General features: G+C 51.3%; 2 protein-coding genes and 1 non-coding gene across 13 annotated transcripts in view; all 3 read left to right on the forward strand.

Annotated features, from left to right (window-relative positions):
* The window catches only part of SH3BP2 (SH3 domain binding protein 2), a 37879-nt gene extending 34517 nt beyond the window's left edge, over positions 1-3362 (forward strand). For all 3 annotated transcript variants that reach the window (XM_059379743.1, XM_059379735.1, XM_059379726.1), the window contains one exon: positions 40-3362. In XM_059379743.1, coding sequence (XP_059235726.1) covers positions 40-177 — 138 coding nt within the window. In that variant the 3' untranslated portion in view covers positions 178-3362. The remainder of the gene's footprint in view (positions 1-39) is intronic.
* Positions 3363-7326: 3964 nt separating this feature from the next.
* On the forward strand, positions 7327-7431 carry LOC132009483 (U6 spliceosomal RNA). The gene has a single exon (XR_009401956.1). It is a non-coding gene; the product is annotated as a U6 spliceosomal RNA (small nuclear RNA).
* Positions 7432-13292: 5861 nt separating this feature from the next.
* The window catches only part of ADD1 (adducin 1), an 82491-nt gene continuing 81315 nt past the window's right edge, over positions 13293-14468 (forward strand). For 2 of the 9 annotated variants that reach the window (XM_059379789.1, XM_059379800.1), the window contains exon 1: positions 13293-13504. The gene's annotated coding sequence lies outside the window, so the exon portion shown is untranslated. The remainder of the gene's footprint in view (positions 13505-14468) is intronic. The other 7 variants (XM_059379755.1, XM_059379816.1, XM_059379765.1 and 4 more) reach the window with 5 other exon arrangements.

Consider the following 14468-nt stretch of genomic DNA (forward strand, 5'->3'; position numbering starts at 1 on the left):
GAAAGCCCCCCAGCCTCTGCTGCTCTTTCCCCCGCCCAGGACTCTAAGTTCTACCTGGAGAGCGAGGTGCTGTTCGTGAGTGTGGGCGGCCTCGTGGAGCACTACCACACGCACGTGCTGCCTGGCCACCAGAGCCTGCTGCTACAACGTCCTTACGGCTACATGAGACCCAGGTGACGCCGGCGACCCCTGCTGCTGTGCAGAGACCAGCCACGGGGGCCGTGACCCCAGGCCACACAGATGAGATGGGCCCACTGGGGTGATGAGCCGGATGTAGCACCGTGATCCTTCCCAGGGCCTCCCCAACAGATACCTTCTAGAATCTTACAGGCCAGGCTCCTCTCAGCAGGCTGGGTCCCTGGGGCTGGGCCAGGCTCTGCTCTCCAGAGGATGGGGGGCCGGGGGTGCTCTCCTGTGACACGTACCCCACCCTGCCCCAGCTCCCCAGAGCCCACGGTCCCAGGACCGAGCCCTGCCTGGGCTTTGTGGACAAGAATTGTGGTCATCCCTCCCACTCCCCAGCTCCCCCAGCACACTAACCCGGCACAGTGCTGGGAGCTGGGCAGGACTAGGCATTTGGGGCAGGGGCAAGGGCTGGTCTCAGGACTGCCACCCCCAGGTGGCAAAGACACAGGCTCTAGGAGGGGCTGTTGATGTACAATAAAGCACAGATGACCTTTCCCACAGTGGCCAGGGTTTCACTGGGAAGGAGGGGAGGACCAGCCTTACTGAGTACCCACATCCACATCTAAGGAGTGACTCTCGAAGCTCAACTCCCAGGAAACCTACGAAGTGCTTGTCTTCAGGGCGCAGGCCAGTAAAGATCTTGCTCTGGGCACATAGCTAGGTACAGAATAGGACCCAAACTCGGGCAGTCTGGACTCAGAGCCTATAATCCAAGGTGCCATGGGTCAGGTACAAGGCAGTGGGACTGCAGAGCAGAAAGGCCCTCTATCTACAGTGGGGTCATTTGCTGGATTAACAAATGGTTCCCTGGGGTGCACCCGGGCCCCAGGCCAGTGGAGTGTTCCTGGCTGAGAGCTCCAGGAAGATTTCTTAGAAGAAGAAATGGCTACAGTGGGTTGGGAAGAGTAGGTCCTTCAGACTAAGTGTGGGTGAGGATGGTGGTCCCCAGATGCCTGAGTCCTCTGGACAACACCCAGCTCAAGTCCAGCCCTGACCGCCGCTTCCTGCCTGCTGTGGAATTCCAGGAACCACTGTCCCTGGCACAGCCATCCAGGCTGGACTGCTGTGTTTGTGTGGAAACAGACTCCGCTTAGGGTCAGTGCTGGCCAGGACCTAGGGGGTATCAGATCCTCTCTGCACCTCGTTTTGGGCAAGAAATTCACCCTGTGAGATTCAAACCCAGGACAGTGGTGTGCCCAGCAGCCAGGGATTCATCCTCTAGAGAGGGCCCTTTGTTTGTACTTCCTTCCACCTGCCCCAGGGCATGTTTGGGGGAGCAGCTGGCTGGGGGAGGGGGAGGGATGAGGCCTCTGTGGATGGGAGAAGTCCTGGGGGAGTATGACAGCCATCTGCTTCCAGGAACCAAGTGTCCAGCACTGTCCTGCAGATGTTTCCTCTAAATCCTGCTGGGGGGCGGGGGAGGGTCAGCATGGGCATTGTCCAGTTGGGAATAAGGGAAGGTTTAGGCATTCCACACTAGCTTGGGGAACCAACAATCAATTCTCCCAGTCCTGAACTAGTGCGGGGAGCCCATGGAGGCATGCTGTTCCCTACTGTGGCTGCGACTTCCCTTCCCCTTAAGTTATAAGTGGAGGTTGAGACCAGGAAACGGTTTCTAGTCAGTGCCTGGGGTGAGGGGGGTCTGCTTGCGAGTGAGACACTGTGTGACACAGGGTACCCTGTCACTTCTACCTGACTTGTGGCCAGCTCGGCGGCAAAAATGTATTTGGGGACTGCCGAGCTGGAAAGTGCGTGGGGTTCTGGGGCGCAGAGCCAGGTGACAGGACCTCTGGTCACTTGGACATTTGAGGCCTGTGGCTGCCCAGGGCCCACTCTGGGGCCTGAACTGGCTTTACCTCTACTCCCAGGCCCGAGGCCTGCTCAGGACAGACTCCCACCTGTTTGGGAACTGACCCAGGATCCGGGGCCTCAGTAGAGATTTTTATTGTAAACAGAGACACTTAGAACCAGAAGAGACCTCACGAAACAAATCTGGAGGGGCTCCCTTCAGCTGAGGTCATGATCCCAGCATCCTGGGATCCAGTCTGGGTCACGCTCCCTGCTCAGCGGGGAGCCTGCTTCTCACTCTCCTACTGTCCCTTCCCTCTGTTTGTGTTTTCAGTCTCTCTCAAATAAATAAATAAAATCTCTAAAATTAAGAAAAAAAAATCTTAGACAAAAACAAAAACAACTCCTGAGTTGTTCCACATCCTGCCCCAGCTCTGGGTCACGCTGCGGGAACGCCCCCTGCTGGTCCAAGGAGGCTCTCCCTGCACCCTAGGGGGGACAGGGGGTGCTGACAGGGCATCAAGGCAGAAGAGGCAGCAGCCTGGGGCCAAGTGTCTTCCTGCCCAGTGCCCACCGGGACTGGCCTCTGGAAGGGAGGCCTGGAGGACACAAAGAACACACAGGGAATATGGAGCAGAGCTGGCGCTCACACCAAATCCATGTGTCTCTAGAGGAGGGCAGTGAGGGGAAGAGTGCCTCTGTCTCTGGCTGTGACCCAGTGCCTCCAAGCCCCCCACTGGGCAACTTGCCACATCCAGTTCTCTGTCTCTGCCTGTATGCCCTATCCCTCCCCCTGGGAAAGACTGCCTGATGGGGTGGCCTCAGGGAAGACTCCAGTCCTGGGGGGACAGTGACCCTTGAAGAAGGTTTGAAGTGGCCATCTCTCATTCAGCGACCTTCCAGCATATTCCCACCAGGGGGAGAGTCTTGAGACACAGAGCAGACCCCAAACACATCCACTTCCTCAGGCCTTCCTTGGGTCCTCATGAATCCTTAGCGACTGCCTAAGAGCTGCCCCTGCGTCACCTCCATCTTCAGCTCTGGCCACACTCTAAGCTACTCAGAGCTAAACCACACTCCTTTTTTCTTTGATTTCCGGTAAAGCAAGATACACATTCAGAAAAATGAGCAAAACACAAATGTGCAGCCTAGAAAATTGCTACGAGGTAAGCATACTTATGATCCCATCAGGAGGTAACCTCTCCAGCCCCCATGTATCCTCCCCATCACAGCTCCAAGTCTCACCAGCCCTGCCCTGGCTTTGGGGAGGCTCTGTCCTTGTTCCGCCATTAAGCCTTCACCACTCAGTTATATGTCCATCACAGCGGTGTCTTGTTTTTGTATTTTATGTGAGTGGAATCCTAAAGATAAAAGCTTTGACATCTGGCTCCTTCGGCTCATCATGTCTTTGAGATGCGGCTGCATTGCTGGGCTTAGCTGTAGTTTGTTCAAGTTCATTGCTGAAAACCGTTCCATTATATCACAGTTCACGGGTTTTATTTTATTGTAGTTGGACATTTGGTTTGTTTCCAGGTGGGGGAGGTCAGACAATGCTGCTAGCAACAGTCTTACTCGTTTTCCGATGCATGCCTGCACGAGTTTCTCTAGAGTATGAACCCAAGAATCTGACCTCTGGGTTCCAGGGCATCAGGAATCTTCACTGTCTTCCAGGAATTTCATTGTTCCAGTTTACACTCCCACCAGCTATAAAAGAGAGTTCCACTTTTGGTTCCACATTTTTGCCGACACTTGGTATCATCAGATTCTTTTTCTCATTTTTGTCAACCTGGTGGATGTATGGCTTTAATGTGCTTTTAGCTAATCACTAAGGAGCTTGAGCCTATTTTCATGTGTTTATGAACCATTTTTCATTTGTCTCCTATGAAGCATATATTCAAATATTTTGCACATTTTTCTATGTGTTGTTCTTTTTTCTTGTTAATCTACACGAATTCTTTACGTAGCCTTGATATTGTCAGTAATGTGTGTTGCACCTATCTTCTCCAACTCTGTAATTGTTATTTTGCATATGGCGAGAGGTAAGGTTTGCTTTCAATTTTTCCCCCATAGGTTTACCTACTTGTTCCTGCACTTTTTTTTTTAAAGATTTTATTTATTTTTTTGACAGCTAGAGAGAGATCACAAGTAGGCGGAGAGGCTGGCAAAGAGAGAGGGGGGAAACAGGCTCCCTGCTGAGCAGAGATCCTGATTCAGGGCTCGATCCCAGGTCCCTGAGACCATGACCTGAGCTGAAGGCAGAGGCTTAACCCACTGAGCCACCCAGGCACCCTGCACCGTTTGTTTCTAATCTGTTCTCCAGCCCCCATCTGTAACGCCACCTGTGCTATGTCCATGTATATGGAGGTCTGCTGTTGGACTCTGTGATGTACCTGCTGAATAGATCCTCACCTTATTTTTCTTCTTGGAGAATGTCTTGTCTGTTTTGTTCTTTCTCTTTCCAGATGAGTTTTTTCCCCACTTAAAAAAAATAATTTATTTTAGAGAGAGAGAGAAAACACAGGTAGAGGGAGAGAGGGAATCTAAGTGGGCTCCTCATGCTGCACGTGGAGCCCGACGCGGGGATCTATTTCATGACCCTAAGATTACGATGTGAGCCAAAATCAAGAGTTGGATGCTGGGACGCCTGGGTGGCTCAGTTGGTTAAGCAGCTGCCTTCGGCTCAGGTCATGATCCCAGAGTCCTGGGATCGAGTCCCGCATCGGGCTCCTTGCTCAGCAGGGAGCCTGCTTCTCCCTCTGCCTACCATTCTGTCCGCCTGTACTCGCTCTCTCTCCCTCTCTCTCTCTGACAAATAAATAAATAAAATCTTAAGAGTTGGATGCTTAACGGACTGAGCCCCCCAGGCATTCCATCCCACTTTTTTTTTCCCCCCACATAAGTTTTAGCAATAATTGCAGCTGGGATAAACCTCATTAGCCACAGTACTATCTCTGCTGCACAAAGCTATTTTCACACAATTTTTAAAGTCAGCTCATCAGTGTCACTAATAACTCAGTTGATCTTTTGACTGGGAATCATTATAGCTGTAAATCAGCTTGGGAAAAATTGACATCTCTACAACAGTGAGTCTTCTGACTCATCAACATGGTATACCTCCCTATTGATGTGTTTCTTCTTGTTTGCCAATAGAATTTCATAACTTTGTCCATTATAGTCTTGCTCACGTTTTCTTAGATTTGTTTCATAGGTACTTTATATTTCTTCTAGTGTATAGTAAAGTGTGTATGTTTTTAATTTCATGTCTTTGTTTCTAGCATTTGGGACATACTTTTTCTTTTAACTGAAGCATTTTGTTAATTTGTATTTAATGTAATTAAATCTACCATCTTATTTATTTTTGCATCGGCCAACCTGTGTTTGTGGGTTTTTTTCCCTCCTTTCTCTCTCCTCCTCTCCTTTTGGATTGAGCAACTTTTTTTTTTTTTTAAAGTCATTCCACGTCCTTGTTCTAGTTGGAAAGTTATATAGTCTTTTTCTAATTTTACCTGAGTCTAGAGTAACAAATATTTTTACCCTCCTAGACAACACATAGACTTCAGGTGACGTTAGCTCCATTGATCTCCTTCATTACTTGATATCACTGTTGTATGTATCTAATTCTATGTTGTGGGTGCCTGGGGGGCTCAGTTGTGAAGCATCTGCTTTCAGCTCAGGTCATGATCTCAGGGGTCCTGGGATTGAGCCCCGTGTTGGGCTCACTGCTCAGCAGAGATCCTGCTTCTCCTTCTGCTGCTGTTCCCCTACTTGTGGTCTCTCTCTGTCAAATAAATGAATAAAATCTTGGGAGGAAAAAAAAATTCTGTGTTGTTTTTTAACTCCCATCCATAAAAAGGAAAAGAAAAGAAAGGAAAAGAAAGAAAACAACTCCCATCCAAGAGAGTGTTTTTTTTTTTTTCCTTTGAAAAGGAAGGTGTATTTTAATAGTATTAAAACTTTTTTTTATTAAAAACTTTCAACAGGGGATGCCTTGGTAGCTCAGTCAGTTAAGCTGCTGCCTTCGGCTCAGGTCATGATCCCAGGGTCCTGGGATCCAGTCCCACATCGGGCTCCTTGTCCAGTGGGGAGCCTGCTTCTCTCTCTGCCTCTGCCTACCACTCCGCCTGCTTGTGCTCTCTTTCTGACAAATAAAATCTTAAAAAAAAAAAAAAAAAACCAAAACTTTCGGGGTGCGTGGGTGGCTCAGTTGTTGGGCATCTGCCTTTGGCTCACGTGGTGATCCCAGAGTCCTGGGATTGGGCCCCACATCGGGCTCCCTGCTCAGCGGGAAGCCTGCTTATCCCTCTCCCTCTCCTGCTTCTTGTGTTCCCTCTCTCCATGTCTCTCTCTCTGTTAAATAAATAAAATAAAATCTTAAAAAAAAAAAAAAAAAAAACGTTCAACAGTACTAAAACAGTTGGTTAAGCATCCAACTTTTGGTTTTGGCTCAGGTTGTGATCTTAGGGTCCTGTCATCAAGCCCCGCAGTGGGCTCCATGCTCAGCGGGGACTCTGCCTGGGAGTCTCTCTGCTCTTCTCCCCATGTTAAATAAATAAACACATCTTTTTTTTTTTAAGATTGTATTTATTTATTTGACAGACAGAGATCACAAGTAGACAGAGAGGCAGGCAGAGGGAGAGAGGAGGAAGCAGACTCCCCGAGGAACAGAGAGCCCGATGCGGGGCTTGATCCCAGGACCCTGGGATCATGACCTGAGCCAAAGGCAGAGGCTTAACCCACTGAGCCACCCAGGTGCCCCAATAAATAAACACATCTTAAAACTTTTTTTATGGTGGTAAAATATATGTAATATAAAATTTACTCTTTCAGGGCCACCTGGGTGGCTCAGTGGGTTAAGCCTTTGCCTTCGGCTCAGGTCATAAACCCAGGGTCCTGGGATCAAGTCCTGCATCCGGCTCCCTGCTCAGTGGGGAGTCTGCTTCTCCTTCTCCTCTCTGCCCCTCCCCCTACCTTGCTCGTTGCTCGCTCTCTCTTTCTCTCCTCCTCTCCAATAAAGGAATAAAATCTTAAAAAAAAATAAATCGCCTTTAAAAAGTTTACCATTTTTAACCATTTTAAGTGCACAGTTCTGTAGCACTAAGTACATTCACATTACTGTGAATCTTTACCACCATCTATCCTGAGAACTTCTTTCCTCCTGCAAAACGGAGACTGTCTCCATTTAACAAATCTCTGTTCTCCCTCCCCTAGTCCCTGGGCGCCCACCATTCTACTTTCTGTGTCTGAATTTAACAAATCTGACCCACAGTTGGCCAGTTAGCTCAGCTGGTTAGAGCCTGGTACTGATAATACCACATTGAGGGGTCAGTCCCTGGACGGGCCATTACTTCTTCTGTGCTCGCTTTGGCAGCACATAGACTGAAATTGGAATAATATATGGAGATTAGCATGGCCCCAGCGCAAGGATGTACATCACTGCTTGGGGAACCTCATATAAGTGGCAATTGTATAATGACCTGTCCTTATCTCACTAGCATAGTGTCTTCACGATTCTAGTACATTATAGTATGTGTCAGGATTTCCTTCCTTTTGGCGGGGGAAGGGGCAGAGGCAGAGGGAGTCAGAATCATTTTTTTTTTTAAAGATTTTATTTATTTATTTGACAGACAGAGATCACAAGTAGGCAGGCAGGCAGAGAGAGAGGAAGGGAAGCAAGCCCCCCTCCGAGCAGAGAGCCTGACGTGGGGCTCTATCCCAGGACCCCAGGATCATGACCCAAGCGAAGGCAGACTTTAACCCACTGAGCCATCCAGGCGCCCCGGGAGTGAGGATCTTAAGCAGGCCCAACACCCAGCATAGAACTCGACATGGGGCTCGATCTCATGACCCCGAGACCATGACTTGAACCGTAATCAAGAGTTGGGCACTAAACTGACTGAGCCATCCAGACGCCCCAGATTTCCTTCCTTTTAAAGGCTGAATAATATCCCGTTGTACTGATGGGCCACATTGTTTATCCATTCATCTGACAATAGACATATGAGTTGCTTCCACCTTTGGGTTCTTGTTAATAACGCTACAATGGATATGGATGTACAAATATCGTTTAGAATCTCTGTTTTCATTTCTTTGGAGTATATACCCCAAATGGGGTTGCTGGGTCATCTGGTAATTCTCTGTTGACTTTTTTGACCAGCATACGTTTTCCACAGCAGCTGCACCATTTCACACTCTCACCAGCAATGCATGGGGCTCCAGTTTCTCCACATCCTTGCCAACACTTAGTCTTTTCTTTTCTTTTTTATTATAGCAGTCCTAGTGGATGTCAAGTGGTAATCTCATGGTGACTTCAATTTGTAGTTCCCCAAAGATTAGTGATATTGAGCATCTTTTTTTTTTTTTTTAATTTTTAAAGTGCCCTTTCTCTAGTGAGTATTACCAGCACTTTTAAGGCTTCTTCTTCTTCTTCTTCTTTTTTTTTTTTTTTTTTTTGACAGGGAGAGAGATCACAAGTAGGCAGAGAGGCAGGCAGAGAGAGAGGGGGAAGCAGGCTCCCTGCTGAGCAAGAGAGCCTGATGCGGGCCTCTATCCCAGGACCCTGGGATCATGACCTGAGCTGAAGGCAGAGGCTTAACCTACTGAGTCACCCAGGAGCCCTTGAGCATCTTTTTTATGTGCTTATTGGCCAACCGTACATCTTTGGAGAAATGTTTAACTCCTTTGTCCATTTCTTAATTGAACTGTTGCTTTTCTGTGTTGAGTTGTAGACAGTATTTTTAATATGCAATTTTCTTAGATTAGATTCTTGAGGAGCAAAACCTGAACTGGGGCTCTTGTGCGAGGATCTATAGAGGGAATGTTCTCAGGATAAGCTGAGTGGGGGAATCAGGATAGGGCAAATTAAAAATAAAACACAAAGGATTGAAGTGGTCTCAGCTGGGGTCTAGCTTTAGCGGATCCCACGGGCGCTCTGGAGGGAGATTTGTCCCACAGTTGGTCCTGCTTTGAGGTCAGGGCACCAGCCTTTGGACCCCTAGCTCAGCTAGTTATTGGCTATCCAAGTAAGGAGATGATCTCCTGGGCTGGGTGACACTGAAGACAGGGCTCTGGGGCAATTAGCTGCTGACATTCATATCACTGGGCAGGGCCCACTGCCAGCCCCAAGCCAGAGAGAAAATCTGGGCAGAGCACCAACAGCGACTACTAAATCTGCCCCTTGAACTGCTCGTATCTACTTGTTCCTCTTATTAAGTTCAGTCCATTGAGACACAAATTCTCCAGTATTCTAATGGATCTCAGTATCTGGAGAAACTTCTGAGAAATGGGTGAAGAGATGATCTGTAGCCCCCACTGCTATAGTTGATCCCCAGACCACAAGTGATACTCAACATCTCCCTTTTCTACCACCCATTCTAGATTTCTTCATAGCTAACACTTTGGCTCTCCTAGATCGTTCATGCCTGAGGGTCTGAGCTCCTGGGAGCCGGCCCTTACTAGGCCCTTACTAGCCGGCCCTTACTACGGTCCTACTAGGGTGTGTGACATGCTCGCCTGTTTACAGTTACTGGGGGTGGGAGCACCAAGAGATGCCCCACTCTGCTGAGTGCCTGCTCTGATTGCTGATCACCTGAGCACCACATTCCTGCCTGACCCTATCCTGTAGCAGGTAGCTCTACATCCTACCAATAATGAGGGTCAATTATCCCTATCACTCTGGTTACCCCCTTCTGTGCCCACCAATCCACTGGCACAAGTTGTTGCATGAGATCAGGCGACAGCCATAGTTTCAACATGACTTAGGTCCCCTGGTAGAAGTGTCCTCTTTGGAGACCTCTAGGATCTCTAGGCTCACAACTCTTACTGCTGTGGAACAGAATGCACAAATTCCTCAAGTAGGTCATTGGGCATTGCACGTAACAGGGACAGAGCCTCGTAAAGTGGTGATTGATGTAGCTATGTACTGCTTCACGGAGGCTGGCACTCCACCTCCTGGGGATCATCCCCAAGTTGGAGTCTCATCTGAATCTACATGTGGCCAGCCCCTCACTCTAGCACACCAGAAACTTCTGGATGGCACATATTGGGTAGGAACGGTATATTCCTGGTCACATGTCCATTGCCATACCTCCTTTGCCATAAAGCAGTTATGTGGGATTCCATGTCAACTGATCAGACACTTGGGGAACTCTTGATAGGAGTGCTGAAGTAATTGTAGGCAGAAAGGCAAACCTTTATCCAGATACATGGCCATCTCAGTAAACATGAATTATCACTTTTTCTAGAATAGAAGGGATCCAAGGTGATCAACTTGCCAGCAAGTAGCTGGTTGGCTCCTGCTGGGACAGGTGACAGCCTACTGCCAAATGTATTTGGCAGTGACAGTAGCTGGATTAGCCTTGGTTACAAGGAGCTCATGCTATTGGGCTCATACATGGCCTCCATTCTGTTACCATGACGACTTCACTGGGGAGAGCACTGTGCCAGAATGATGGGGGCAGAGGACAGAGCCTGGCTTATGCTCATTGGCCAGTCCATTCTCTCTGCTTGTTTTTTTAGAGCCTCTCTGGTAGATGCTCACTGGTGAATATTAACATGCAATACAAAGGGACGCCTGGGTGACTCAGTGGGTTGAGCCTCTGCCTTCGGCTCGGGTCATGATCTCAGGGTCCTGGAATGGAGTCCCACGTCCGTCCCTCTGCTCAGCAGGGAGTCTGCCCCCCCCACCTGCCTCTCTGCCTACTTGTGATCTCTGTCAAATAAATAAACAAAATCTTAAGAAAAATGCAATACAAAGATCTTCATTCTTTGTACCAATTCCCAGAGGTCCATTGACATGCCTTATCTTCAGACCTATTTGTCCCCAAACTTTCAGATTGTTCCTTCCAGGCTCCCAACCACCCCGTTAAGCCATGTGCCACTGCCCATGAGTCCAGGCCACATCTCCTGCCACACAAAGTGAATGGCAAAATTTACTGCCGGAAGTTTTGCCTATGGGGGTGACTGCCTCTCACCACTGTCTTTCAAGGCAGCTGCTGAATGGGGATACAGTGAAGCAGCAGACCATTTTTAGCCTATACCAACATAGTAAGCCAACCTTCCCGTGAATTAAGCACAGGTTTTTTTGCTCCTCTGTCACTGTGTCCAGGGAATCCCTGACACCACTGGTGTGAGCTGATAGCCACTGCTGCTCTAGAGGCAGATGAACAAGGGTCTGGACCACCTCCCATTGCATCCTCCCATTGCATGAAGCCTTTCAGTCCTGAATCTGACACTTAGATTGTGATGTATCTACCTGAACTCGTGTCCTGGTATCCGGATGGGACCAAGCAATGGGCAATTCTGGCCTCAGAGTCACTTTTTTTTTTTTTTAAAGATTTTATTTTTTTATCAGAGAGGGGAGTGGGGAGAGAGCGAGCACAGGCAGACAGAATGGCAGGCAGAGGCAGTGGGAGAAGCAGGCTCCCCGCTGAGCAAGGAGCCTGATGTGGGACTCGATCCCAGGACGCCGGGATCATGACCTGAGCCGAAGGCAGCTGCTTAACCAACTGAGCCACCCAGGCGTCCCTCACTTTTTTTTTTTTTTAAAGATTATTTATTTATTTGTAATAGTGGGCAGAGAGGCAGGCAGAGAGAGGGGGGTAAGCAAGTTCCCCAGTGAACATAGAGCCCGATGCAGGGCTTGATCCCAGGCTCCTGGGATTATGACCTGAGCCAAAGGCAGAGGCTTAACCCAGTGAACCACCCAGATGCCCCTCAGAATCACTTTTGATGTCCCATAGAAACATTCTGTTTCTACCAGAGCCCAGTAGCAAGCCAGAAGTTACTTTCTGAGTTGCTTTGATTTGTGAGTTTGTAGTTTGCACCAGATGTAAAAGGAAATTCAGCCATTATGTCTTCAAATCGTATTTGTCTTCTTCCAAAATGGGGATCCCCTGATCCCCATTTTCAGGGACTCCAATTACAGATTTATTTGGCCTCTTGAAGTTGTTCCACAACTCACTAGTGCTCTGCTCATTCTTCTCACGCTTGTTACTCTGTGTTTCATTTACTTTCTCCATGTCTTCCAGTTCACTTTTAACAAATTTTTTCTTTTTTAAAAGATTTTATTTATTTATTTGTCAGAGAGAGAGAAAGAGAGCACAAGCAGGCAGAATGGAAGGCAGAGGCAGAGAGAGAAGCAGGCTTCCTGCTGAGCAAGATGCCAGATGGGGGACTCGATTCCAGAATCATGAGATCCTGACCTGTGCTGAAATCAAGACCCCTCACTTAAGTAACTGAGCACCCAGGTTCCCCTTTCACTGACAGCTCCAAGCACCAAACCTTGTTCTTGGGTGCAAGGGAAACAAAATTAACTGATGTAGAATTGTGGAGTCTTGTCCAGAAGTGCCCTGAGATCAGAGGTCACAGATGTTAACCCTGGACAGTATCACTGACCTTTCTGTGGGCAAAGCCAAAGAGGTCCCTGCTGGGAAGAAGGCCCGGGTTCTACACTGCTCTTCCCCTGCTAGCTTCAGTTTTCTGTGGTATAAAGGGAACAAGAAGCTCTGCTTCTCTGTGTCCAGGGCCTTTTGGGGACTCAGATGAGCCAAGAGGAGGGTGAGGATAGGGGAAGGTGCTGGCCTGGTCTCCAGGCTAGCCTCCTGGTCACTGACAGGACTCCTACGACTGGTTCTGTGGATGTGACCGGCGCTTGTTCATCCAGCACCGGCAGGTCAGGCCTTGGGCAGTAGGCAGCCACCTTGTCTGTGGAGCCTTATCGCCAAGCACAGACCCTGCTGTCCTGACTCCACCCTGGCCACCAGCCACAAACTCTGCCTGTGCCGCCGCCCGCCCGCCCGGGGCCCGGGGCCCAAGGCCGGGCACACCGGTGCAGCGTCCAAGGGTCCGCCTGCTGGAGGAGCGCACGAGGTGTGGGCAGGGAGTGGCGCGGCCGCGGGCTCCGAGGGTCCCTCTGACCTGGAACTGGGCCCTTTAGGACGCTGTGCAGCCCAACCCGGGCACCTGGCCTGCAGGGGCCTCCACGAGAGTCTGTCCAGGGACAAGCGAGCGCACGACTGGTTCTGGGAGAACGGGCGCTGCCAGCACAGCCGCCGTTGCGAAGCTGCCGCCCAGGTGGCCAGCGGGGCTAGAACCTCCACTGCAAGCGTTCGGCGGGCGAGACCACACCCACCCGGTCCCTGCGGTCCCCAGCGGCCACAGGCGGGGCCTCCGCCCTTACCCTCCCCCGCACCGCACGAGCCCCGCCCCTCCCGCCTCGCGGTCAGCCAATCGCATGGCGCTTTGCTTGGCGGCGCGGGGCCGGCTGGGCCTATAGGGTGGCGCGTTGTTGGGCTGCAGCGCCGCAGGCCGCACCCAGCTTCCGCGGCGGGGGCAGCGCCGGGGCTGAGGGGGCGGAGAGGCCGGGCAGGCCGGGGTTGCGGGCTGGGGAGCGCGCGGCGGACAGGGGGCGGAGCCGGAGCCCGAGCCGGAGCTGGAGCTGGAGTCCGACCCCGAGCCGGAGCCCGAGCGGGAGCCGACGCGCAGTCCTCGGACCTGCGAACGCCAGTGCTCTGCTCGCGACTCGCCCCCTGAGGTGAGGCCCGCGTGCAGGGGCGGCCGCGGGGGCCGGGGCGCGGCGGAGCGGCCGAGGGGCTGCAGGCCGGGCCGCGGGGCCTGTGGCGGCTGCGGCGCCCGAGAGGCCGTGGGAAGCGGGCGGGGCGCGGGCGGGTCTGGAGTCGGCCGCGGGGGCTCACGGCCGCGCTGGGAGGGGTGGTCGCTGCCGGGCCGGGACCGGGTGCGGAGGGGACGGCGCCCTGCATACCCTTGGCGGCGCGGGCTGCTTGGTGGGAGCGGCCGGGCGGCCGGCGTGGGGGCTGGGTGGTGGGCGTCGGGGGTCGGGCTTCGGCGCGGTCGGCTGCCGGCAGCGCCTGCGGCTGGCGGCTGCCTGTAGGCTTGGGAGCCAGTGCAAGCGGTGGGTTCCCGCAGCCAGACCCACCTGCCGACTGTCAGGCGGGACGGCCGGGGCGCTTGTCGTCGTCTTCTCGCTCTTTTCTGTCTGTAACATCTGTTGGGGGAGATGTCAGAGGGTTCTGCCCTGGGCAATCACTTTTGTGTGTATTCTCGTAATCCACGGCCTTGGACGTTTTTTGGGTGATTTGTGTTCGCTTCCTGCGTCCCCACCTTCCGAGCACTACTTCGGCTCACCGGGGACTGCTGGTGGCGGGGTGTGTGATTTTATGCCTAAATGACCGGAAGCAACTGGTGGGATCCTCAGGACCAGAGCCCGTCCGGTGGCTGAGTGCGTTGATGTTACGGGAAGAGCTCTGCGTACTTGAGGACGATGGGCTGAAATCCTAACGGGGGAAGAAATAGGCTGGCTGAAAGGGCGCTCTGTCTCCTTTACGGGACGTCATTGGAGCCTTGGGGGAGAACGAGTGGGAGTTCAGCAGCTCTGGGAGAGGGCACCTGTGGCCTAGCGGGTGACTGGGAGGGGGATTGTAAGGTTCAGTCTTCAGCTAATGCGCTTATGCGATGTAGAAATTGCATTGTAAAATCCG

This window comes from Mustela nigripes, chromosome 1 (assembly GCF_022355385.1).
Source record: "Mustela nigripes isolate SB6536 chromosome 1, MUSNIG.SB6536, whole genome shotgun sequence".
NCBI lineage: Eukaryota > Metazoa > Chordata > Mammalia > Carnivora > Mustelidae > Mustela > Mustela nigripes.